The 26,351-nt window shown below is 36.5% G+C and overlaps 1 protein-coding gene across 1 annotated transcript in view; it reads right to left on the reverse strand.

Annotated features, from left to right (window-relative positions):
- Window positions 1-612: 612 nt before the first annotated feature.
- Window positions 613-26,351, reverse strand: part of nsg2 (neuronal vesicle trafficking associated 2) — a 31,380-nt gene continuing 5,641 nt past the window's right edge. Inside the window, exons 3-5 of the mRNA XM_007552914.2 lie at window positions 21,067-21,177; window positions 4,402-4,512; window positions 613-2,076 (exon numbers count right to left, since the gene is read on the reverse strand). Of these exons, the coding sequence (XP_007552976.1) occupies window positions 1,885-2,076; window positions 4,402-4,512; window positions 21,067-21,177 (414 nt within the window). The 3' untranslated portion in view covers window positions 613-1,884. The remainder of the gene's footprint in view (window positions 2,077-4,401; window positions 4,513-21,066; window positions 21,178-26,351) is intronic.

The following is a 26,351-nucleotide window of genomic DNA, read 5'->3' on the forward strand; positions in this document are numbered from 1 at the left end:
TCTCTATCAAAGGTTTATGTGTGTGAGTCTTTTTCCTTACTTATAGAAAAGAACACTTAAAATTCACTTTCATAGACAATTTTAATATTAGCCAACCCCAAATAAAGATGGACTTTTAACAAAGAAATGCTATGTTTATTTTATGGCCCAAACAAAAATGGAGAAAACACGTACTCACTACTCATGCTTCTACTATTGATGATAACGTTTAAAATATGCTAAGCTGAGAATGGAATCTGTCCTTCCTGTATTTGCTTTTCTTTATAAAAGCTTTTGAATTTCCTGCTGCTTTACTGCAGTGAAAGTAACACAAAACTGATGGCTTCACCTGTCTAATTAAGAAAGAAGTAAAAAAAAGAGGCCTTATCTTGTGTTCCCAGAGAATTGTGTGGATGAATAAAACATCCAGCGGACATTAAACACACAGGTATTTTCCTTGTTCTCTCTGTGTTGTCAGTCGCAAATCCTCATTATTGTGGAAAGAACACACATAGGAGGAATTTAATTTGAATGTAGCAAAATAATAATAAAAAAACAGCCACTGCTGATCACCTTGAACTGCCTTGGAGCTACATTAGAGGCAAACATTAAATAGGACTGACAGACGCTCAACACAGGTCACAGCTTGTTTTATTCTCAATTCAAACAAAGAGAGCAGGGACAAGGTTGCACACTGAGAAATTACGTCAGGTATCAGCACATCTAACGACATCACAATATCTCACTGGAGTGCTCTTGACAACATATCCAACGTTACAAATTGTGGGGAACAGAAGTGTTACACAAATAAAATGTAGCTGCAGTTGAAGCCCATCTATGAAGATAACGGTACACAGCAGAAGAGTCTTGGTGAGAGACAGTTATGTACAGCACATCTCATTTTTAAAACATTAACATCATGTTTCAGAAAACTACAAGCCTTGCAGCAGAGGCAAAATGTTCAGAGATCTAATCAGAAAATATATCCTGTTACTACGATGTATACACACAAAGCTAGGCTCAATGCAAAATGTATGTACACTTTAGGGGATGGCTGGGTTTATGGCACAGAACACTGAAAATTATGATTTTAGTGTACAGGTTATCAAACATCAACTATAGACGCATAAATGATCTTCAACTGGAGCAGATATGAATGTGGCTGATAGGCTGAAGAGATTTTCTTCAAATGCAAAGCCAGAGATGTGGGCAAGAAATGTTTGTTAAATACAACTTAAAAAATAAAGAAAACAGGAATTATATGTACCAACAGTAATACTTCAAAACACTTGAGAAACAAGAGTTAGAGAGAATCTACACTAAAGGAACATGACATGTTGCTGTAACTGGTGGCTTTATACAAAGTATGGAAATCACTTACAAAACATTTATAAATTAGAGTAAAAATGAAAGAGTAATAAATTAGAGGAAAGAGTAAAAAGAGCAATGAGTGGGCAGCATGTGCATGTATGAACTTTAACTGGATCTCAAAGTTAATTCCTAATGAAAGTGAGCATACAGGTGGGCAGACATCATGTTCAGGTTATGTCTTAGCGCGTGTTCATGTCCCTGCATGTCCACAGAGCTTAACTTAGAGGGAACTGAACTCCCCAGCACTCCGTTTAGACAAGAAAGGAAATACCTTCAAGAACAAAGAGAAGTTCTGTTAGCTTGTGTTCAAGCACTGCTGCTGCAATGACCAAAAATGACCTAAAATCTACGCTGAATCAATGTCTGCATGCAGGATTTTACTCTATATTTGTTGTTTCTTTAGTCTACGGTTCTAAATATTTACCAACTTGTCTGTGTCTCTGCATACTAATCTACCTTCATTTTTATTTCATTTTTATTAAGTTTATGTTCATGTGATTCTGTTCACATCTGGCAATCATTGGTTCAGCGAACTCAGTGGCCCTCGCCACTCGGAGGTTTAGCTTCGTGGCCTGCTGCCCCTCCGGGCAGCCAGGGGGAGACAGAGTGCGAGGTGGTCTGCTTGGCCATGCTGTAGTGGCTGATCACTGTGTAGAAACGACCCCGTGAGTTGGCGTCTTGAGCAGCATAGTAGGCCTCAAGTGATGCAGGGATGCACCGCTTATGCTGTGAGAAGAAGAAGAAGCAGATTTATGCATTAAATCAAAGTATTTCTTCCTTGCACCTAATTTGGACCAATGCCTCCATCAATTCTAACGTCATTTCAACAGATTTACCATTACTATAGTAAGGGCAATCCTCTAAGGCTGCCTAGAGTGGCACTCGGATAAACTTTTGCGTGTCTCTAGCTGAAATAAATATGAATAGTGTACAGCTACTAAGCCCAAAACAAACAGAAAGATGAATTGTTAACATCTCATCTGCACATTTCCTTCAGTGTTTGTATTTAGATTATTTCCTTGTTGGTCTTGCCATATTCTATTCAGTCCCCTGTATTCATTATTGTGCAAAAGTTCTTGCCATATACTTTAATTCCTTTGTATTTAGTTTCTTAGTTTATTCTTGCATTTTGTTCTTTGTACATTTGGATTTTGATTTCTTAGATTAGTGCTGATTGTCAGTTTCTTTAAGTCTCAGTTTTCCCCAGTGTTTATCAGTCACCTTCCCTCAGCCTGGTAGTTTGCTCCCTTCCCTGGTAGTTTTCCATCCCCCAAACTCCCTCTGCCTTCACTCTCCCTCAGCTGATTCCCATCTGTCTCTAATCAATTCATCTGGTTTGATTTGTCATTTCTGTCTCTCCTCAATATTTAAGTTCCTCATTGGTTTTACTCCTTTTTCCCATTCAGTTCGGGGTTCTTGGACATTCATTTATGTTTTTGTAAGTTATTTATTTTATTAAATAATGCTGTTTGATTTCAACGTATGTTTTGCTCTGCATCTGTGTCCTTCCCAAACACAGTTGTGTTAGTTTCTGTATGTTATGCAATCAAGCACTAAGGAAATGTGTGTTGTAGGTATATCTATGTAGAAAACAACTGCCAATCATTGTTTTTAAACGCATGGCAGCTTTATTGGATTTAAGGTCAGGATTAGTGAGAAACTTCAATCTTTCTCCCTTGATATTCTGGCTTTAATCTAACAAAGGACTAAAATTTCATGTTTTCTACATTAAAGCCAGGATATATTGAGGGACTTGGAAGGTGACCTCCTCCATGGCACAGTAACTTGGTTCTGCATCCGTTCATATACCATAAAATAACAGTTTTTACTGCAACAAATCGTTGGACAGTGCTGCATCTGAGAGCTATTTTCTTTTGACCTCAGCCTTATGGAAATCCAGCATTTTATGCTGATTATTATAAAACAGCTACAGGGCTACAATTTCTCTATTCACTCCTTAATAGCTATAGCTAATAACTTCTGGCTGCAGATTTAATAGTCTACGGCTGTTTAGTAAATTACACCTGATTACACAGGTCATAAGAAAGTCTCTGGTTGTCTAGAAACCATGAGTCTCCTCCTGTAACTTAACCTCTGAATACAAAAGTAGGTCAGGAGCAGCTTTTTTATCTGCTCTCATAAGGGACTGAACTCACCCTTTTTTCCTTATTTAGATAGGTGACAAAGGAAAGATGGCGAAAGTCAAGGGCACAGAATTGAGGGCTTTGCTCAGGAACACTTCTAGCTACGAGTACAGCTTGACAAATTACCATAGCTTAAGTGACTTTTAAGGTACGCTTCAACAAAGAAGAAAATGATCATATCTTGATTCTGTAGTAAGTTTTATTGATGGTGTACACTGGTTTGATGTATCCTTTGGTCTGCCTGGATAATTCTGCTACCTTCCTATGAAGCTTGTTTTTAGACCTGAGTGTTTGATATACCTCATGTCCTCATGTCCACTCACAAATGTATAGTTTTCACCATAGTCTTTTGGGGAGCAATAATGATATTACAGTTTATACAATGTAGAGGAGAAAAAGAAAAGAACTTGATGGAAGGTGGTTTCTCACCAGAATATGAAAACAGTTTTTATCCTTGACGTTTAACAAATTAACAGTGAGTAAACAGCAGATCTTCCCTCACTGTATTTATGTAAAACAAGCCCTGTTGTTGCTTTTCTTCTTCAAAAGAAATGGACATAGTTTTCTTTATCTGCTGCGCTGTTGATCGCTATACTGAGATCAGTAATGTCCCCAACAGCATCCGGAAAAGAAGACAGAAATCTGGGCAAAAGACAATTTTTTCCCAAGGAATTTGTTTTCAAAATTGAAAAAGTCCTGTGAATCAAATGAGTAAAAAACAAAACAAAACAAAAAAAAAATAGAACTAAATCTGACCAACATAACTGCCAAAGTATGACCGTCATTTCCATTTCATGGTACTCAAAAGTCACTGTGACAAACAAGTGATGTTGCTTCTATTTTTCTCTTTCTTTACATGTTTCACCTCAAAATGCCTAACATTTGAGAGATTACTCAAAGCTCTTGCCTTATAAATGAATCCATCTGGGCAGGCGTGGTCATAAGTGAAAGCTTTATAAACCACCAGGAACACGATGCAGGCGAGGAAGGCCAAGGCCAGGATGATCAGAATGGTCACCTGGAGGGGAAACAGACACATGGTCAGTGTGTCTGTCAGAGCAGTATGGCGGATCTGGTGTGTATATGCAAGACAGTTAGAAAAATGGAGTGTGTGCACTGGAGTGTGTCTGCATGCTGTCATTATAAATGGTAAGATGCTGCTGACTGAGGTCAATGGCTCCTGGAGGCAAGGAGTTCTGCTGAGTTACATGATGGATATCTCAAGATATCCATCTAAACTACCTTGTTTCTATTAACACTACATGGTTCAGTGAAAAACAACACATAAAATCACTGAGGTGAATCAGAAGACAGGTTACATCTTCTCTAATCCTCTTGTTTTGATTTGGTTTGTATTTTTCTGTCCTCATACACTGCAGGATTTATCTGCATATGTTGTGATCACAGATGATGAGTATCAACCACCTTTAAGACATGCACTCTAATAAGGTTGTCAAAGCTTTTGGAAAACACAAACACTCAGACTATCACAGATTCTACCGCCGTATTTTGTAGTTTGCATATGGTGATTTTTCACATATTTATCCCTCTTTTCACTCCAATCACGCCTGGAGTGTGCTTCTAACAGCCCAGTTTAGACTATTTACAGACATACAGATGTGCTCCTTACTGTACTCACTTTAATAATAAAACTTTAACTACATGACATTAGATTCACTCATGTACCTCTCAAGACTGCAAAAAATAAGTCAGGAAATAAGGAAGCAATAATTCATTTTTTGTATCTCAAATTTATACAGTCATGTTCAATATATTATCTCTTCATACGAGGATTATTTGTCAGATTAAAAGTGACTAATAAATAACCTTTAAGCAGGTGTGAAACAGTTTTTATTAAGCCCGTATGTCTATAAGTTTTTAAATGGTTTGCTGGAACAAACCATTTAAAAATGTAAGTGTAATAATCATAACAAAGGTTTGGAAACAATCTTTGTAAACGATCTATAAAATTGCTTCGTTTTATGAATTTAGCTGCTGAAATGAAATTTTCAGTAACTTTTCAGTAATGAATTATTAACGACTATAGCAACTGATTATTGTAAATTACAACATAGTTTGCATGTAGCCTGACTTCCTCAAATTTGAACTTTAACCTACTTAAGCTGCTTTTATTGAAGGTAACTATAAAAGAAATTGTCTATTTTGACAGGTCGGTGGTGGATTTCCAAAAGTGTGTAATCTGACTAGACTGTCATGTCACAAAATAAGATACTCCTATCAGTTCTCAAATGTCTCTTGAGCGGATTAGGAAAGTCAACACCAAGCAAAAGCCCTAGTAAATCTACTGATGCAAATGGAGATAAAGTTGTAAAATATTCTTTTCCCTGGTAGACAAGATAACGCTGCTGTTGGCTATATTTTAAAAAGGGAAATGCCCCTTTAAATTTTCAACATGAAATCCTGATATCATAAATTAGAGTGAACATTTAATTAAAATTATGCAAATCAAGTTCAAAGGATAGCTGTAGGTACGTGTGCAGTACTGAGTTATGATTGCGTTTTTTCTTATCCTCAAAAATAAAACGCAACTTCAGATTTTGGTTGTAATACAGCTGAAGAAACCAATTTTTCGTGCATGGCTGAATATTTCTAATGTTCTGTTTTCCATCCTTGACTAGTGCTGCAGCCATTTCGCATTACCGCTCTGCACACAATCTGTCACAGTGAGATGTCAGAGCAATTACACAAGTAAGATCATCAGTCTCCAGCAGTGTTATGAGGGCGGACAGGGACATGCACGCTAAGTGACTGTTTACCCGGTGTCAACTGAGGGACACAGCTCTCACCCTTGGTCGCTTCTGACACTCCTGCAAAATTACATCTCCCCACATCTCACAGTGCCATACGTTAAAAGGATGCATTTAAAGTCACTGTGACCCGCCTTTTGAAACTACAGCAGGCGGGAAGTGACTGATTAAGACCCGCTCAACGGCTTCTTTTGAATCGATCAATAGTGATGGAAATTAAATGTCTTATTAAGAAGAGGGATTATAGTAAAGCCTCTCAGATCACTGAGGACGCAGCAGAAGTGTTTACTATCTGTGTACTTTGGTTAGACACATAAAATAAAGCCTCCAGTTATAAATGAGTGGGGAGATTATTCACGTCTGTGTACAAGTAGAACAGAATAAACCTGATCTGACTTTATCTATACATTTGCAGTGTTTATGTCAAATAGTCAAATATCGGCCAAATACCAAGACCACCCACAGTCTTCTGAGTATTATTTTTCAATCACATTCCAGTTTTATTTGAAAAAATATAGCATATTATGCAATCAGCACAAACAAAACCACCTTATTTTTTTTACAAAGTATTTAATGGCATTTAAAGATGAAAGATGGTGACTGTTTTTAACATTAAAATGTTCATCTTAACTCCACCTTCAGTCAAAGCAACACCTCATACAAATACATACTTCACCACTTGTACTAAATAGTTGCTCAGAATTCCCTATTGATGGTGCTGTGGTCATGTGGAGCACAAATCCATAAAAAATGTGACCTTTCTCTATTATTCATGACCCGACTGAACTCGGCTATAAACCTAAGGATGTTGACAGAGCATCAGCACAGCTCAGAGATTATTTTCTCCATGCATGATATGACATTATTCTTCAGGTCCCTTGTTTTATTCTTCAGGATAAAACAAAGAAAGTGGACACATTTAGTATCACCAAGCAGAAACCATATATAGGAGCAAAACCCAGGGGAACACTAAAAACAGACACAGGAAAAATGCCTGCAAACAGAATTATAAACTATTTCCCATGGTGCCGTCACTCACTGTACAATGGTGTGTTTTCCAACACCTCTATCACCACAAACACAACCTACTTACTGAGCATCACAGATAACAGTTTGCTTATCTTGAATGCAGGTGGAAGAACACAATGTAACCACTAATCAGAAAAGAAACAATGTAAAAGTCTGCCAGTACCAGCTGCTGAAGAACACGTCTCTCATAATGTTACAATGAGGTTCACATGTTTGGTGCTTTTGGGGCGATGTTCGATGCCGATACCCTAAACACAGTGCTTGCAAAACATCCAAAGTGGTTGATACTGGTCTCGTATATAACCAGACCGTATTCTCCCAGTGGGCCACTGACTGATTCTAATGAACTCCAGGATTTTTTAACAAACTCCAAAGTGGTGTTTTAGTTATTTTTTTCAGGCGTGGAGTCTTTTCCCATTAGTATTCATTGGTGATGACTGTAGCTACAGTGTAGATTACCACTATGTGTGTGAATCTGTGCATGGATGAATCAATGATAGTGTAAAGAGCTTTGGAGACTTTAAAAAATGCAACAAGTGGAAGATGTTTTCCTAATTCCAGGTATTTGTAAAGGCTCTCTGTCCTTGGCTCATGGAGAACTCTTAGGATTTTTTTGTACTTCTCAGTCTGAAACTTGGGCCTGGACCATATTGTTACAGCTGGTTTATGGACAAATTTTGCTCTTTCCACTCCTGGATTAGGTTCTAAAAGTTACAACACTGTTAACCTTTTTGGTTAAAGGGGCCTGAGAGAGCAGTTTGCTTAATTAGACATCTTAATCTTCATTAAAATGGCTAATTTATGGTCAAATAATGAACTGCATTTTAAGTACTCACAAATTTCAACATTTTTCTATAGATCTTTTAAACAGTTTTTGGATCTCATTTTATTTGTTTTTAATATATTTTCTTTGTTTCAGCTTTAGTCATAACTTGATTTATAGTCATAACTTGATTTATAGTTATGACTTGATTTATAGTTATCACTACCTACCTTTTTCCTAAAAATACCTCAGTGTGAATCTTTTTTTTTATAATTATTTTTTTATATAAATCCTAGTGAGTGTTATCAACAAAATACACTCTGCTTGAATTATTTACAGCTTCATGATAAATCAAAAGTTCAAAGGCATTTTCTAATTGGCTTTTTTCACAGCCAGTTTTCACCAGCATTTCACATATGATTGGCCTTCTTTTTTTCTTAATAACATTGTGTGATAGAATGCAACGCACCACCCACACTTTCACCGCTGTAAGCTGACGGGCCATATGGAACAGCAAACACCTCCTCATATTCTCTAAAGGAACAAGAGTGTGTGCGTGTGTGTGTGTGTGTGTGTGCGTGTGTGCGTGTGTGCGCCTGTGTGAAGGGTGAAAAAGAAAGGTGGGAGTGTGACAGTAGAGAAAAACTTATTTGATAAACTGAGTGACAGAGGAGGCAAAGTGAGATATGAAAGAGCAGGAGACAAAGACAATAAACCAACAACAGAAAGGCAGACAGAGTATGAGACCCAGAGGTAGATGGAGATTGCTTCATTTTTTGGTTGCAGCTGTGAAGTGTGGATAGGCAGAAACGTAAGCTAGAGGACAACGCTAACACAATTTTACCTCCTATTGACAATGACACATTTCAAAATGTTTAAAAACGGGTTTTTATGTTTCACTATTACATACAATTTCAACAAAAACCTTCGTAAAAAGTGAAAACATTCAAGCAACATAAATACTTCTGCACAACACTGCATGCTTGTAAAATAAGAATGCATTGCTGGATGTGAAAGGAAATGTTTGGACTTTTATGTTTAGCCAATATAAAATGAGACCTTTCATTGTGAGAAACAAAACTGAAGAGCTTAAATGAGATTGACCAAGTTAAGGCAAAGGCCAGAATGTTACTCTGACTCAACATTTAAAAGCAGACAGACTATGCCCTTTTAAAAGATAATTAGAGCAATCAGACCTAATTTAGGTTCAATATCAATTCACCAGCAATCACCCTTATCTGGACAACAGCTGTGGTATTGATTAAATGTAGTCCCAGAACAGTTTCCACCAACATTTTAACACATTTCTATTTGATTATCTTGTTTTGAGGAGTTAAAAGTCATTCATCATTGGACAGATGTGGATGGAATATCAAAATGAAAGCAGTACAATTTGTGTCAAAGTGATTTTCAGTTCAGAGGCTGTTAAGTTCAGCAACTAGCATAGTATTAAAAACTCCTTTTAAATATAATGATGTCTGCTGTTGGCTAAAATGCTTAATATAAAAGTACAGAAGGGATATGATTTAACTGCAGTTGTTTAAAAAAAGGAAGGGAATATATCAGTTATAATGAGCAAACTCTTCTCTCTAACTGTGTGGCAATATGTGAGAAAAGTATCTTTACATTTACTTATCTGTTTTGTAAGACTGTGGAAATGTTGTTTATGTTCAAACAGTCAAGATTTACAGGTTTTCTGATAAAGAAGATTTTGGGAAATTTTTCAGATCAATCTTTAAAATAGTAAGTCAGAAACCAATACGGTCATGAACAGTGTTAAAATCAGAGAAAAGCACTGTGTTTAAATACAAATCAATGATTTGTTTAGCATTATTGTTCTATAGAACAGTGAAGATGACAAATCAAGCCTTGGAAATGAAATTACTTTCAATGCTAAAGTTAATTTATTTCCCTACTAATCCAGATCTGGAAACGTTAAGAAAAAAAAAAAAAAATCTGTTTTCTTCAGACTTTCCAAGACTGTGCATGAACCTTGACAGTTCTCTCTTTTATTGATTTTCTTTTTCTCCTGTGTTTCAGGTTTTCATTCTCAGCAAAGAGAGAATTTCTGTTTTGTTTTCAGCCTGCCCAAACAAAGACGAGTCACAAAGCAGAGTGTTGTGGGAGACCGCTGCCTGTGAGCCGAGTATCTGAGACAGGCTGGAGGGATGTCAAGGAGGCTCTGGAGAGGGATTTGGGCTCTCGAGGACAGCTTATCCGGTTGACACAAGCACGGCTACAGTAGTCAGGCAGCAAAGTACAAACACTCCACTGTCGAGACGCATCGTGTCTCTGATGAAAACACGATTGGTTAAAATGTCAACTTGAGGAAACTCGAGATTCTGCTTGGGTGTAAGGTCAGCCGAGGTCAGCACATGAGCACAGATTCGTCTGAAATCAATTGGCTACTTCGTTCACACCAAAAGACAATGTGTTTTTTATTGAGTGTGAAGGAATTTTCCTCATATAGAACCTTTTTTTCAAGCAAACATCCCTAGGATTCAAGAAACCCCTTCACTAACCGTACTTCTGTGTATGCTTGGATCACTAAACTCAGGTTTTTAGGTAAAAAAGCCTCATTTTGCTCAGGCGTGATCAAATATAAACTTCCTCACTCTGACTATGCCTATCCAGAAGTTGCAAATGTTTTCCACTTGAATATCCCCCACCACTTTGCAATGACAGCAGAGAAAGAGTGGCAGGATTTTCTTTTTAATCTGAACGAGCTTTCGACAGAGTAAGGATTTTAGATTCCACAGATTATTCTTAAATAACACAAAATAGAAGAATTTTAATATCTTAATATTTGTAAAAAGAACATTAAACACGTAAGAACTGAATTATACTCATCTATTAGTCAATTCAATTCAAAATAATGAAAAAAATATTTGATCCAATGTCAAATAAAATCCAGCAGCTCACATGCTGTACAGGGAGATTTAAATTCTGCACACCAGAGGAAAAGAGGGATGTGGCTTATTTTTCCTGGAGATTTACACAGCCTTCATTTAATCCCAAAAATTATTTTTAAGGAAAGTTAGGATTATATTTTATACTTTACTGCACGTCAGATTTTTCTAATGAAAGTTTTCTAAAAGCACCTCGACACCTTAGATCTGACCGTCCCCGTAGATTTTATCCTTCAAATCGTCCTCAATGGACTTTAGATGAAACCAGAAAAAAAACTTTTATTAAACTCCTGTGCTGTCAGTAGATTTCAAAATACACTGTAAAATCATTTTAAAATCTTAACACTGGTGAAAAATACATGAATGCTCTCAGGGGTTGCACTTAGGATACAAATCTGACTTCATAATCACCAAAACAAAGTTGCATTTCACTGAGAATCCACAAAATATTCCCAAATATTTCCCAGAAATTATGAAATAATAGTGTCAAAAAAGACTGAGCAGGAGGATTGTTTTTGTAGATTATTTCAAAAATAAATGTTTCGGCATGTTTGATGTAAGCATTGAAGTGAAGGTGGCTTCACAAAGGACATCCACAGTTTGAGGCTTTTCTACATTTTTTCCCCTCACTGAGTCAAAGGGAGGACAACTACAGATTAAACTTCTCTTTAATCTGCAGTTTTAGAGTAGAGTTACAGTGGGACCTGTGCCTTCTGGATTTGTTTCGGGGTTACTTTTCCTCAGCTTAATCATTAGTGCATACATACTATATTAATTAATCATGAATTAAATTCTTGATTCTGATTGATTATCTCAAAATTGTTTCTCATAATTTTTAGTTGGAGGTTTCAATAAAAATAAAAATAAACTCCATTCTTCTAAAATGTAATAAAGTTTGGTCAAGTTGAATTCATTCCTCATCTTTATTTTGATCAGTTGTGGGGATGATCTCTATTATATTCTAATACTGCAACATTGTTTTTCGCTGGGAGATTTGTCATTAAAGGAAACGCTCACAAAACGTGCATGGTCCAATAACACAGTGCAAGCTCAGCAGAAGATGGCTGCTAATTATGCTAATGTAGCCCAATTAACCTAGGTCTCTATGGAGACTAAACTTCAAAGGTTGCGGCGATGCACAATGTCACAATGAGACTCTGCTTGGAGGTGAATGTGCTCTTGGAGTAAACAAGCAGCAGGTGGGCTGAAGAAATGAGACATAAATACAAATCAGGAAACGTTAAAGAGATAAAGACACACAAACAGTTGCAAAATGATTAAAGGTCAAACATCCACAAGAAACCCATTCTTTTCTCTTAAGATCTTAAGTGGTTCATAAAAACTTACTCTTAAGCTAAAAGGAAGAAAGAGAAGAGATTTTGGTGCATAAAACAATTTGACCACAGCGAATGAATGAAAGTCCAAACTATTTTCTCTTTTCATGCATATTCAGAACCTTATAAATCATAAATTTAATGCAAATTTCCATACTATGATTTTTTCCCCTACCCATGACTCTGAACTTTGCGTATAGCAGTCATTACCAACTACAGTATATCTACTTGTCACTTTTGGTTATTAACGTTCTTTTTTTTCCTCAATATTATTTATTATGCTCATTTTTGAAGCAGCTATTGGCACTAACACCATTTGCTTTTTCAGCAAACCTTCAGAAAACCATTTCAGAAAGTCGGCCTTTAATCCACTGAGCACTGACAGCCCAATAGCTGAGCCAGAATAATTTCAGGAAAGAAAAGTGCTTAGGAATGAAAAATGACAAATAAAAGTAGAAGTGATAAAAAGGGACAGATATTTCTACTTGGAGACAGAGACACATTCAGAATGTAGTTAAGTGGTTAAATTATGAGACCCATCAGAGACTGAAAATATAAAAACACCACATTTTGAACTGCCAGACAAATGAACATCCTTCTATTATTTATGCCTGCTGGACAGGCGCTGACCACCCTGGATGCTCAGATATGATGTATATTTTTATACATTATCCATTTGACAAACTTGTGATGAAGGAAAACAAGAGAAGAGCCAGGAAAATGTGGGTTAATTATAAATACTGCAATCCCAGTATTGAGCAATGGTATCACAATTATATGTTTTCTATATGATGCACTTATAATCCTTATGCATATATGTTGAGACATTTATGATTTATCTTTTTAATAATCTTTTAATCACAGCCAGTGAATTCTAGAAGGTTCAACTCTTTGTCTTTAGTCTCCAGTGGGAGAAATCTGACTTGGACAAAGGTTGTTGCAACATGGTACACAAATTTAACAAAACCAACCAATTGCAACAGTTATAAAAAATGCAACATATTAAGGAATCATGGAACTGCAGAAAGGAATAGCTGATGGAAATTACGCAACAACACACCTACACAGAGTTATTTCTGTTAGATGGAGAAACTTTTTGCCCCAGAGATTAAAGTTGCGCTTACACCTTTTCACCAGAAAGCTTGTTTTTCCTTGGACTATGTTTCAGAAGTTTTCTTTAAATAGTTTTAGCACTTTTTTAGATTATACGGTAAGCAGTTAAAAACACCCAGCTGCATATTTTTCACAGTTAGTTTAAATTGAGGAATGGTGAAACCTTCAAAGTTAAATACAGTAAAATGTGCCAACAGCAAACATCTTTTCCTGACTAATCTTTTGTTTTAACAGATGATCAAATTGAAAATGAAGAAGCAGCTATAAATATTTGCTTTGTAGCTTTAAAACTCATCTCAAGTTCTCTTCTAAAAATGTAAATATTTGATGTCTGCAGAGCTTGGAGCAAACCTACAGGAGATGGATCAATTGTGAGGACAAATGTTAAAGTAAGAGGAAACAACAGAGGAGTAAGAAGTGGCAGGTCGGACCGTTCCTCTGCAGTCAGCCCGTTTCCTAATTGCTCCCATGGCTCAGCTTGTCAGAACAGGAGCAGCAAAGTGAAAGACTTAGGCAGAGGAAAGGGAGCACCATGACCTCTCACTCTGTTCCTTTGTTTTATCAGTCTGAATGACCAAAGTCATGTTTATGTTCTTTATGTTTCCACTTACATTGTTGGCAGTTCTCAGTCAGGAACATTTTGCCCTCCTGAATGTTGATTAAAGATTAATGCATACATTTCTAATATGCTTCCCAGAAGCTTGCCTAGATGAAAAAAAATGATGTGGATAAAATTGGCAAACATGGTTTATAAAGCTTTGACAGTTTACTCATGAAACTAATGCAGTATGGAACAGATTTTCTTCCAGTATTGAGCTCAATCCATTTTCTCATCACCTCTAAATGGCTTCCTGTCCCTGCTAACTTCAAAGCATGACGTTGCTATCACCGTGCTTCACCATGGGATTTTTTTCAGAGTGCTAATTTTCTGCCATTCATATTGTTTTGTATGTTCGGCCACAGGTGCATTTCTGGTTTTATATTACAAGGTCACATTCCTCCACACGTTTGTTGTGTCTCCTAAATGGCTTGTGGAAAACTTCAAAACATGAATTCTTCTGACTTTCTTTCAACAATGACCTACATACTTTCACTCCTCCATGTCAGATTTGTGGATCTGTTTTAAACCGAAAACAACTGCGAGTTACAATGCAGTTTACAAGCTATGTGATCTCCCATGGTGCATGATCCATTTTTGGTAGACTGTTAGTTTACTGCATGATACCAGCAATTGAAACTGAAAAGCACAATGCATCAATAAAATCCATTGCATGCTACCATAAATGCACTGCCCAGGTGTCCCTTCCTCCTGCCGCCTTTCAGTGGCAGGCAGCAGTAAACAGATCAAGGTAATCAAATGTGACGTTTGACTACAATGTTGTAAAGGAAAAACTACCTTAATGTTTGAAGTAATTCTTCATGTGTAACATGGCTTGACCATAATAAAATGTTCAATTTTTAGATGTTCCTAAGATGTTTTGCTCTGAAAATATTTGTAATTATAATTTGAACCTGTTGAAATACAAAAAAACTGATTATAAGTACAAAATCTGTTTATCACGATTCCTTCATCCAGTCTGTTGAAGGAAATTCACATACCATAATCTCCAGACTTAGTAAGATTATTCAGCTCCTTTCCACCGTTTCTCTTTATGTATTCCACTGCCCTCTGCAACAGATGTATAAACTTTTGCACCTCAAAAATTGAAAACATTTTCAACTGAAACTGTCTCCTCGTTTCATCACAACCATTGTAACCAATGTTACCGCTATTTCCACTTTCTTCTTCCACACTTTCTGGCTTCGGTATCGGTAAAATATCCTCACTTATCCATGAATCCAAGTCCTTCACTTGTAAATTAGACCCTCAATCTACAAAACAGTTCAGATTTTGTTTCCCTTCATTCTTGTCTTGCCTCCTGTTATGTTCAATTCTAAAAGAATAAGATGCAATAAATACATTTGTCCAAATTGTTAAGGAAATTCATCATTTCAAATATTCAGAGATCTTTTTCTCATTTAGGTATCTGCTGGAGAAAATTCTGGATTATATCTTATACAGATTCAGTAAAATAAATACGATATATGTGCTTTTTAACATATAAGTTCAGTTGTTTGAAGTACAATGTTTCTCTTACGTAACCAACAGAAAGCTATTCTTATCCTCAGAAGTTCTTAAACGTCCCCTTAAGTTCAGTTTCTGCTTGAACAATTTGCATGCTAGTAATACTAGTGGTGTTGTTTTCCTCTATTGTTCATTTGAGAGTACGCATGTGTGCATCAGTGTGGGTGTTTGAAATCCAATGAAGGCTTTGAACACTCCCTATAATCAGTGCACTGTTAGTCATCCACAGAGAGCAGGCAGGCGCGATACGTGGAACTGGAAAATGTGTACGGTTTCCAACCTACAGTGGTAATTACCTTCAACCTGATGAACAGAGAAGGCCTTTTGTGGAGGCGGCAGCCTGCAGAAAAGCTTTTATCTGAAGGTAAAAGTGAAGGTAATAATGGGATAATTGTTTTGAAAGACCGCCGTCTCTGCTACTTGCAAAGCTTCTCTAACTTCTGCTGGTGTCCAGAGTGTCTGATTTGGTAGTGAAGGTGTACAGGGATTTAAAATGAAGTGTGAATGTGTAAATTCTTGTATGAATTTCAAGTGTGTGCGTTTAAGCACTTCTCACTTTGTAAGGTTAATTTCTGCAACAAATATTTTCATTTGGGCCCCATTTCTGGGGCCCAAAGCCAAGACTCCATAAGAAGTGGGATTTAAAATTAAGGTGTGAACAGAGTTTAGAGGTTAAGAAAGACACATATATGTTTGTGTGCAGATATGGTGAATTTTGGTCACAGTTAAAAGAAATGGAAGTAAAGTATAAATATAATCTGCCTTTCACAAAACCTCCACAATTGCATCTTTTAAACCCTGCCCTGCAGCACCGACCCTGTGCTGCTTTCCTGCTTCGGAAACACAATTTTATGGTTTTGCTTCGGGGGAAAGTCAGCGGTCTGGAAAAAAAAAACAGCAAAGGTTGGGAGGTGAATTCCAATCAAATATTCCACAAAGGAGCATTTTGCTATTTAATCTTTTGATGTAGGATGTTTAGTTTCAGGGTTGCATGTATTTGTTAGTGTGTTACAGTGTGTAATAGGGCTTTAAAAAAAATAGCTGAATATTTTCTCAACCACAGACTGCAGGAGCTGAGAATATGGCCAGAAAATGCTTAAGTTGGCTCAATGATGGAAAAAAACAACAACAAAGGATTCAGGTCAGGCTGGCTTATAATTTCCACTCAAAATCCAGATTAGATTAAATTTAGCTCTTTCCTCCTTTGTACTCATTGAGTGTTATTTCTATTACTCATGTAATTTTCTAATTGACAAACTGCAAATTTCATGTAGTTGTAAAACTGTTATAATATAAAATAACTACGACTAATGACTTTAATCTGAGATATAAGGCAGTGTGCATGGATGTTATATTATTAATCAAGTAGCAAATTGTTTCTCGTGTTAAAATAGGATTTTTAGTTAAATACATGAACTGTGGTTTTGTCATATTGTCCTGTAAACTGTCAGCCACAGAGGCTGTTGATTACTCTGTCGAAGCCATATATTTACATACACCTTACATGAAAGAAACATCTTTTTTTTCTCAATGACAATAAATCAAACTAACATGGACTTTCTTGTTCATCTGTCTCATAATATATTTTTGCTCATGATACTATTTATTTTGTGAAGTCCATTAACTTCACATATTGTCCTCCATTGATGGCCATTATTGCTAAATACTTTAAATTTAGTTTATTCAGAATATAGGACATGTTTCCAAAAAATAAATGAATTTGTTCCTCAGTGCATTTACAAACTGTTATTTGATTTTAAGATTGTTTTTCAAATAATGCTACTTACTTCGCTGTGGATGATGACACTCTTAGCAGCTTCACAAGTCATTAGCTTTTGTTTTCTGGTTGATGTGAACATCTTGCATCCCACCACATGCAGAACCTGAACATCCACATGCCTTCCAAGTGATTGTTTTAAGAGATGAATGAGGCACCTGCAGGCGTGTGAAAACTATATCCAAGGATGAACTACACTTGTAGAGGATCATTAATACCTCTCTTATATATTTTCTGATTTTATTAGTTTTCTATAATGATATCACACAAGGAAGCTGCGTCTGATGAGTTTCTTTTAAATAAATGTAGAAAAAAATTAAAGAAGAAATAAATTAAATGTAATGAAATTCAACATTTGCAAAGCCACGGGATCATTATCTTCACTTTCCCAAAAGATTTAAAGACATAGTACTCTTAGAGTATGTTAACAAATCGACAACCTCATTATTCTGTATTTAGCAAACAGAAATATTTTTGTCAATCCAAACTGACCTGAAATAATAAATGTATATTGTTAGAGAGTGAGAAATATGCAGTCTTTGTGTAAATATCTGCTTTGAACCGTGTAAAACCTGTTCAGTCATTATAGTCTTTCAGAAAGACTGCCATCTAGCAAGAATCTCTCAAAGTTCGGTTTGATCCGATCGCCAGGAAATTCAGAAGCTTTCAATTTAAATGTCTGATTCTTAAAAAGGTGGGAAATTGTTTCCTCTAAAGCTTTATATGGAACAAAAAATACCTAGAGAGAAAAGAAAAGAAGCTTCCAGCAGCTTCTACCTGCTGGGAGTATCAAGAGGGACAGAGAGGAAGAGAGGAGCAGAGACAGACGGCAAGGGACGAATGAAGGAGACTGTCCTCCCTTATGGATCATGAAAAGGAGGAGAGTAAGGACTCTAAGCAATGACAGCTCAGCTTGCTATAAGGAGAAGTTTTACTGTGAAAAACAGGAACTGGGGATGAATGGATCTGGGGAAATGGATGAGAAGAAAGTTGGATGGCTTTCCTACTATATTTTGACACCAATTTTTTAGAGGTTTAAAGGTTGCCATGGAAGATTGTGCTATAGTTAGTGGTTAAGGTCATCAAAAATGACGTATCATTTATAAGTAAAAGTGTACTGTAACAGTTCCAGTGGGGAATTAAACAGAAAAAGATTAAAACAGGAAGCTGTCCTGCCAGCAGAGATACATATGAAGTGAAAAGACAGACACAGGAGTCGGGTGAAGTGTTGGGAGACAAGGCGGAGAGGGGGGGCAGATTAAAGAGCATTTCACAATCTGAGCTCTTCATCCATCAACACAATCTGCAAGACTTTGAAGAGAGAGAAGATGTGCATGCAAGCATTTCGACTGGAAATGTTTGCTCTGCACAGAAGGGCGCGCGTCGCTCTGTGAACTACGTTTGTGGATGTTTCTGTGCCTGCAGAATCAGCTCCGTCTGTCAAGCGAAGCAAACTGTTCAGCTCAGCAAACAAAAACTAAGAGACATCGCACAAAATCACAGAGACTGAAATGTATTTTTGCCAAACAAAACCGGATGTGGTGCGACAAGGCAGAGAAGATGGCCTAATCCACCGTTGGAATTAGGCTACATTCCACTGGAAGTTTATCCAAAACAGAATAAACTTAAAAAACAGGCCAAAAAATGTTTCTACCAGGAGTCTATGGTCCACCCCGTCCGTCCTAAAAAGGATGTTTCATATTTCTTGCTATGCTTCCTACTTCAAATCAGTCCCTTCTTTATTAAAACCACAAATATGCTGTATCCACAAGTCTACAAAAAACGGTTTAGGGTATTTTTAGATTTACTGCTGTTTGCAGGTTTAAAAGCACAGTTTGGGAAAAAAAGGTTTGCCCTGAAAAGGTCGATTCAAACTCCATTCATCACAACAAGATAAGTCAAAATATATAGCAACCAGTCCAATGGATCCATGGAAGTCACACATTGTAATCTTCAGTGACTTATGACCAAAATTACTTTGTAATGCAGCTCTGCTGCTGTTATTTCAGAGTTGGTGTTTTTATATTATTGTTCTTATAGCTCTGAGGCCAATAACAGTAAAACAGATGGAGTATTTACAATGTTTCTAAAAGATAAACGGCTCTCTAAGGAGTCATGCCAACGCCTCACATCATACTAGGCTTCTCAAACGTGGTCATACCTTTATTTTCTGAAAGGCAGTTTTTAGTAAAAATACATTTTTTTTTTAAATCTAACATAACTAGACAAAGATAATTATATTATCTTTATAAAAGGCCTAATTTTCCCTCCACATTCTACATATCTTATGCCCTCTTTCTAATTGTTCCCCCTCTGTCTTTAACAGGCACCTTTCAGATGAGAGTTACACTTTTCATTTACACATTTGCACATTTCTGTTCACACACTATTCCTCCTTTGCTCTCTGTCGGGGTTGCCATGGAGGGAGGTTTTTTTTTTTTGCTGCCATGACAACATGAGATCTCTGGTCTCCCATGACGACAGAAAGACCTAACAGACAGTGTTTTGGGTCATGCAGACGGTGTGGAACAGTGACTGTGTGATTCACACACACCACACACACACACACACACACACGCACACACACACACACACACACAGAGTGCTGGAGTTACATGTGTTACTCTTTTCCACTGAGATGTAAAACAGAGATAAAAATATGATTTGCAAAACACATAAGTACAGAGAAACCAAGACAGAAGTGTGTATTTGTGCTAACTTTTTTTTTTTTTGATATGACGCGTTAATACATTCAGCTGCATCAGAATCTGAATCACTTCAACATCCACACCTGGTTCAATGATCTCAAGCACAATTTCCTCTGTACAGCTGTCACCACCAGCACCGGAGCACCACAAGGCTGTGTGTTCAGTCCGTTTCTATACACACTTGATATATTAAACATCAACTCATCAGTAAGCACAATGACATGACTGTTCCTTTCCCCACTCAAGACAATATCTCTCTCCTGGGCTACGACACCATAGTGTCACACTTCACCCACTCTTTCAATGTAGCATAATTTGATGCACCAACCTAATAAATATCTAACCTTATTGCCCTCAAGATGCAAGTACAAGACCATAAGGTGCAGCAGGGTCTGCTTTGAAAGCTTCTTTCCTTCAAAACTTTTTATTTCTACCTAAAACGCAAAGTTTCCTACGATAACCAGAACATTCTTAGGGGTGTCTACAACTAAAATGGGTTAAAATGTTTTAACAATTTCACCAGGAATCAGGACAGCCATGCTTGGGAGGATAGATTCACAGTGAAGTGCCATCTGGGAACATTTATCAAAGATTAACCTCATTATTACAGTCGACATTAGGTGACATGACAGTGACATGAAAAAAGAAACCATGTATAAAACAAACCCACTCATTTTCATGCCATAATCTTCACAGTCAACTTGTAATGTTAAGACAGTCGCATCTAATTTATAATAGCAGATAGTGAACTCTTGGTAAATAAATTATTCTTCCTCGGTTGGAATAAAAATGCTGTTCTTTGAAGAGTTTGCATTTCAAATTTAACAAAATCAGACTGGCCTAAAGACACCTGGCTGCAGCTGGTTGAGTGAAACATCTGCACATAGACCTTCATAGTTTAATCTGTAACTTAAAGACCTGCAATTAATTATTTATTAGTTATTTCAGTTATTAAAGTTTGATTGCTGTAGGAGAAAACAACACACTATGTATTTTTTTGTAATCCCAAAGGTTTAAGAACAATAAAACTGAATGTTTATTATTACCTTGAGTCTCTCTGAAACCCCATCGGTGAAGCTGATAGTAAACTCCTCCACCTTGGGAACCTTCAGCCGTTTCTTCTCTGTCTGGTACTCTGTCCGAGTTTTCACCACCACCTGAAGAAAAAACAAAACAGGAAATTTAAACACAAACATAATTTTTCTCAAACTTTTCATACAGTGACACCACCTCATATCTCAGAAATGTTGCTATTAGAAATCAACACCTTAAAAACATGGATTAAATATGATCACTGCAGCACAAACATTTGACTTTGGAGGAAACACAACAAGTTAACAGTAAACAGTGTGAGTCAACTATAAGCCATGAACTGCTGAAGGTCATGGGTTCAAATCCTGGTCTGCACTCTTTCTGCATAAAGTTTGCACTATGACTTCTGTCCACACTTATAAAATATGACTTGTCTTTCTAATTTTGCCCTTAAGTATGAGTATGTGTGCATTATTCTTTGTCTTGTGTGTTCGTTCATTTACTGAAAGGACTGAAATGTGACATCAGGGAACATTCATCAATAATTAACCTCATTATTATAGATGATGGAAATTCACCACTGCGATCCTGAAATGGACACAGTGTTTAAGCTGCTGTTTTGCAATCCCTGGATAGTAATCCCCAAGATTCAGGGTAAGAGATGTTGAACACAGCAAAGGAAAATGGGGTGGAGGAAAAAAGAAAAACAAGGCCAATGTCTCAGTGTCCTTGTGGCTGATTGTGCTGCTGCTAAGCGGCTCACTGTCACTTTGAGACAAAGCCAGAAACTGCTGTGCACACAAACCGACTCCACTATCTCAACAACAAAGCTTTCGTTTTGCTCCACAATGCTGTTATCTGAAAGCTGAAAGCTGCAGTAGGTGAATGTGGCGCGTTTCGTCGGACTCCCGAGGCGCAGAAGCCCCGCGGCTGTCGGTGTAGCAGCACAAATGCCTTGCTTGCCATTTTTAGTGTCTAATTTTTTATCACAACTTTCTCATTCTTGAAGTCATTTCACAACAAAATGCTCAGAGCTTCCAGGTTTCAAACACAATGGGGTTTATGTTGTTTCATTACATTTTCCCCACCTCCACGTCTCACTCCTTTGTTTCTTATTACCCAGTGAAGTGGCTATCAATCAACTTTAGCTCATTTTCACGCGTCTTTAGCCACCAGCACCACCATCTCTGATTAGAAAGGTCCCACTTTGTTCTGAAAACCAACAATTCATGAACACAAGCTTTTTTCAGCGTACAAAGTCAAAAGACATATTTAAAATTATTAATTGCATTTGGTCATTCCTGAGCACATGTATGTTGTGGGTTTAGCTTTCGCTGTTTATAGAGATATAGATACATTTAGCTACACTACTGATGGGATATTGTAAATATTCTTACATCTACGGTAGCATGGCATTTGAACAAATACTTCTCATCCAAATGAAGGGCTTCAAACTCTACTTATCATATGACTATAAAACTGTAGTAGTTTTGAAACATATTTTATGAAAAGTCTTGGCATAACTTGATACTACCATGCCTTTATTGGAGTTGTCTGGTTCTCTTCAAAGCTTGTTTATGATTTTTTTGATGAAGTAATGGTGTAGTAAATCTCAAACGTTTCATTACATTTGTTTGGATTTTATTAGATAAAAATATTACTACACTACATAGACGATTTACTCACCTTGCCCGCTAGATGTTTGAGGCTGAAAGTAAAAATAACCCTTTGAGACCAACTAACTCTGAATTAGTTGTTCTTCTTCAATTAAAATACATTTTAAAAATCTTTATTATGCCTTTTTATGGGAAAAAAGGTAAAGTATTATGTAAAAATAGCAGTTATGAGGTGTGGCATAACGCTGGAGTTATAAAACTCTGAATGTAGATTCCTGAGTAGAACAGCATGTTGTTAAAGACGTTTTTTTTCTTTTAGAGATATAAATGAAAACACTTATTCTCCAGTAAAGCTTTCCTGAAGTCCTTCAACTTTATCCAGCTATAGTTAGTTATTACAGATGACTTATTATAGCTGTTCATTTAAAGTATTCAATGCCTAAACTGAACAAGTACCAAAGGGAGCCAAAGTTCAACTTAAGTTTTTATTGCAGAAAAACATTCAATTTGATTCTAGAGATAAAAGAATCTCTAGAATCTTTTATCTCTACACAGATAAAAGATTACCAGTGTAGTTATTGTACACATAACTACACAGTGTAGTTATGTGTACAATAACTACACTGCCACATAACTTGAAATATTAAATGTATCTGCACCTTTTTAGTTCTACTCCCCATGTTTTGCCTCCTAGATATATCTTTATTTTAGTTCTTTTTTGCTCTAGCTTGTATCATTACTCCTGTAGGATTTGCTCTTTATGGTCTCTTTACTTCTCCATACTTCTTTACTTCTTTTTCATCTACATGTGTCTTGATTTAAGACACAGTTTCCAAGAATCATAGAATTCCTGCAGTTTGAGAGAAATACTGGAGCTGGTTCCTAAACAGAAGTTAAATCCACCCAAACGCAACCTTTAATTTGCAACCATTAATCTCATCCTAAAATAGGTCCTTCTGAAACACGAACTAATGCCTGAAAAGCTAGCCCACAAATACGAAAGCAGGGTATTTTTAGAAAAAAAAAGACAGGATCTAAGGTGGCTCTCGTCCATGATAGTGGACAACATCAGGGCAAAATAAGGTTTATCTTACCCTCATTAATGAAGACATGCAGTTCCTTATTTATCAGGTGTGTCAAGATGTGAAGATTCAAAACAAGAAAGCAATATTAGGAATTCAGTTATTTTTTTCTGATATTTTTACACACTTTCCTGGCTCAATAATGCTATGTATATCTGACAAACAACAATCACCACAATGTTTCCCTTCTCATTTTCCCGTGCTGCACCTTTTTGATGTTGCTGCCTTACCCTGGCTGCGTTACAGATCATTGTCCTACCTGTCTTTTCATCTCTTGCATGGCTGCAGACTATCTGCTCTTTTTTTTTTTTTTCTGCCAGCAAGACCAACAGTCCAACATGAAGAAAAGGTAGGCTAATGATTCTCCAAGCAACACTTCAGCCTTGGAGAATCTAATTTTCATGAGTAATGTTTATTTTAAAAACCTTGAAAGCATGTGACCTTTAAATGTTTTTCTGTAAGAAATGGAGATGCATTTCAATTTGTTTTAGAAAAGCATGATTTACACCAAAAACATGCAAGAATCTTGGTATCACAAAACATAAATGCACAAATTTACAATTACAATTTTCATTTGTAAGAAAACTCTTTATGTTTATTTCAGTTTTGATCTTTCCTGCAGGAAATCCGTCAGAATTCCTCTTTCTGTGTGTTTTTCCAGTGTGTTATTCCTCAGAACTGCTGCAGCAGTGATTTCTGTTTTATCTGTAATCCCTGGAGAGCAAGCTGTGGGAGTGTAGGTTTTTGGCAAGGTTCAGTGTGGAAGACAGCTGCAGACAAGCTTTTTATTTTTATTTTTTTCTTGGCATCTTGAATTCTTTTGTTTCCTTATGAATAAAGGTATAAACAACATGTTTTATAAATAAGAAAAAATGGAATCCCTCTTTGTTGAAGCACTGCAAAACAAGTTCCAAGAGGATCAAGTGATATTTTAATCAAAGATGATTAATGTTTAATCAGCCGCTCTTTTCATGTTGTCATATTTATTTGATTAGAACTACAAACAGACGTTGGTGTTGTTGCTTGTCTTTGGTAGGAGCTCAGAACGTAAATATTAACATGTCATGTTTCAGAGCAAATACGGACAAGAAGGCCTGATCTCATAATCGTACATGTATTTCCACACGAAGGGAAATAAACTCATGTTGGATTTGCAATCATGTGTTGATTGATTTTTAAATATCAAGAAATGGCTTTAAATTATTACTTCTGAAAAATAATTAAAAATAATTCAACAAACAGGATAGGGTAAGGACTCTTATTTTTGTCCATCACATTACACTGAGGATTGAAATGCAGGGGGAAGAACATCTCCAGGTTAATTCATTTTAAAGGTTTTTTATACATCTTTTTAGCTTTGGAAATAAATGTAAAATGTTTTCTACATTTTTAAATCTGACTAATAATGCTCAGGGATACTTCCTGAAGAGCTGCTAGCTTCTCCCGGTGCGCCTTTTTGATCTGGAAAATAAAAGCAGCAGTTTGCCTTCTCCCAATATCAGAGGAATTAATCAGTCTCTAAGTGCACAGCTAGGATAAAAGTGCAGCACAAACCTGGAGTAGGAGCAGCTTTTAAAGCAGCTCAGCTGGGTTACACACCGTAAACACAGAACAGAGTGACCATGAGAAAACATAACCACAGCTACAACGCAGTCCTTCACAGGCAGTGCGTGTGTGTGTGTGCGTGTGTGTGTCTGTAAAGCTGCTCAGAACCAAATGGGTGACATGAGGTCCAGGACTGATCATGTGAACCAGAAATCATCCCTGTAAACTTTGGAGGGCAGATTTAAAACAACAGTCTCAGATAAGTAGATAAACAATCAATTTGTTTTTTTTTCTAAATTATGTCCAAAAAACTGCTTTGAATTCAGCAATACTGAGATTTGTATTCCAAAGATTTACTTTTAGGAGCACATTCCAATTTTTTATGTTTAAGGTCAAAATAAATTAAGAATATAACACCAAAATAACACTGAAAAGCAATTCCAAAAATTATTAAGCGTCCTCCTTTTGGCTGTATGAAGTGCTAAAACATGTTTCTAATTATTATTTCACAGTCTGCTTAGTTTATTGCTCCAGGTTTCTGTCACAGCTTCAGTGTTATCTCTAGCAGCTTTGTTCCAAAACATGTGCATAACCTGCTGAGCAGCACACAGCTTTTTTAGCAAGTACAGCTGGAAAGCACTTAACACTGGAAGAGTTAGATATTTTTATTCTCCTTAAGAAAAAATCAAGCATAATAAGGGTGAATGTAGGATTTGTTTAAAAAAAAACAGTTGTCATGAGAAAAGCGTGAAAGAGAGCAGAAAATGCATATTTTTTCTGAACAGAGAAATGTGTTCACTGAATTTTTCAGTGTTTGCTGTGACTTTGATGTTCAAGCTTTGAGAGGTTAGCATAAAAAGCCAAAATACTCCATCACATTAATTTAGTCAACTAAAACAAAACAAAATGTACTAACAGACTTTTCTACTTTACTAAGGCACAGTAAAATGAATGAAGCACATATAAAACAAAATCATCTATATGGTTTAAAGCTGTAAGAGACGAGAACATCTCAATGTTTTACACTTCTGAGAAAATATTTTGAGGACTGAAGAG

Source organism: Poecilia formosa, unplaced genomic scaffold, assembly GCF_000485575.1.
Source record: "Poecilia formosa unplaced genomic scaffold, Poecilia_formosa-5.1.2 Scaffold3, whole genome shotgun sequence".
Taxonomy (NCBI): Eukaryota; Metazoa; Chordata; class Actinopteri; order Cyprinodontiformes; family Poeciliidae; genus Poecilia; species Poecilia formosa.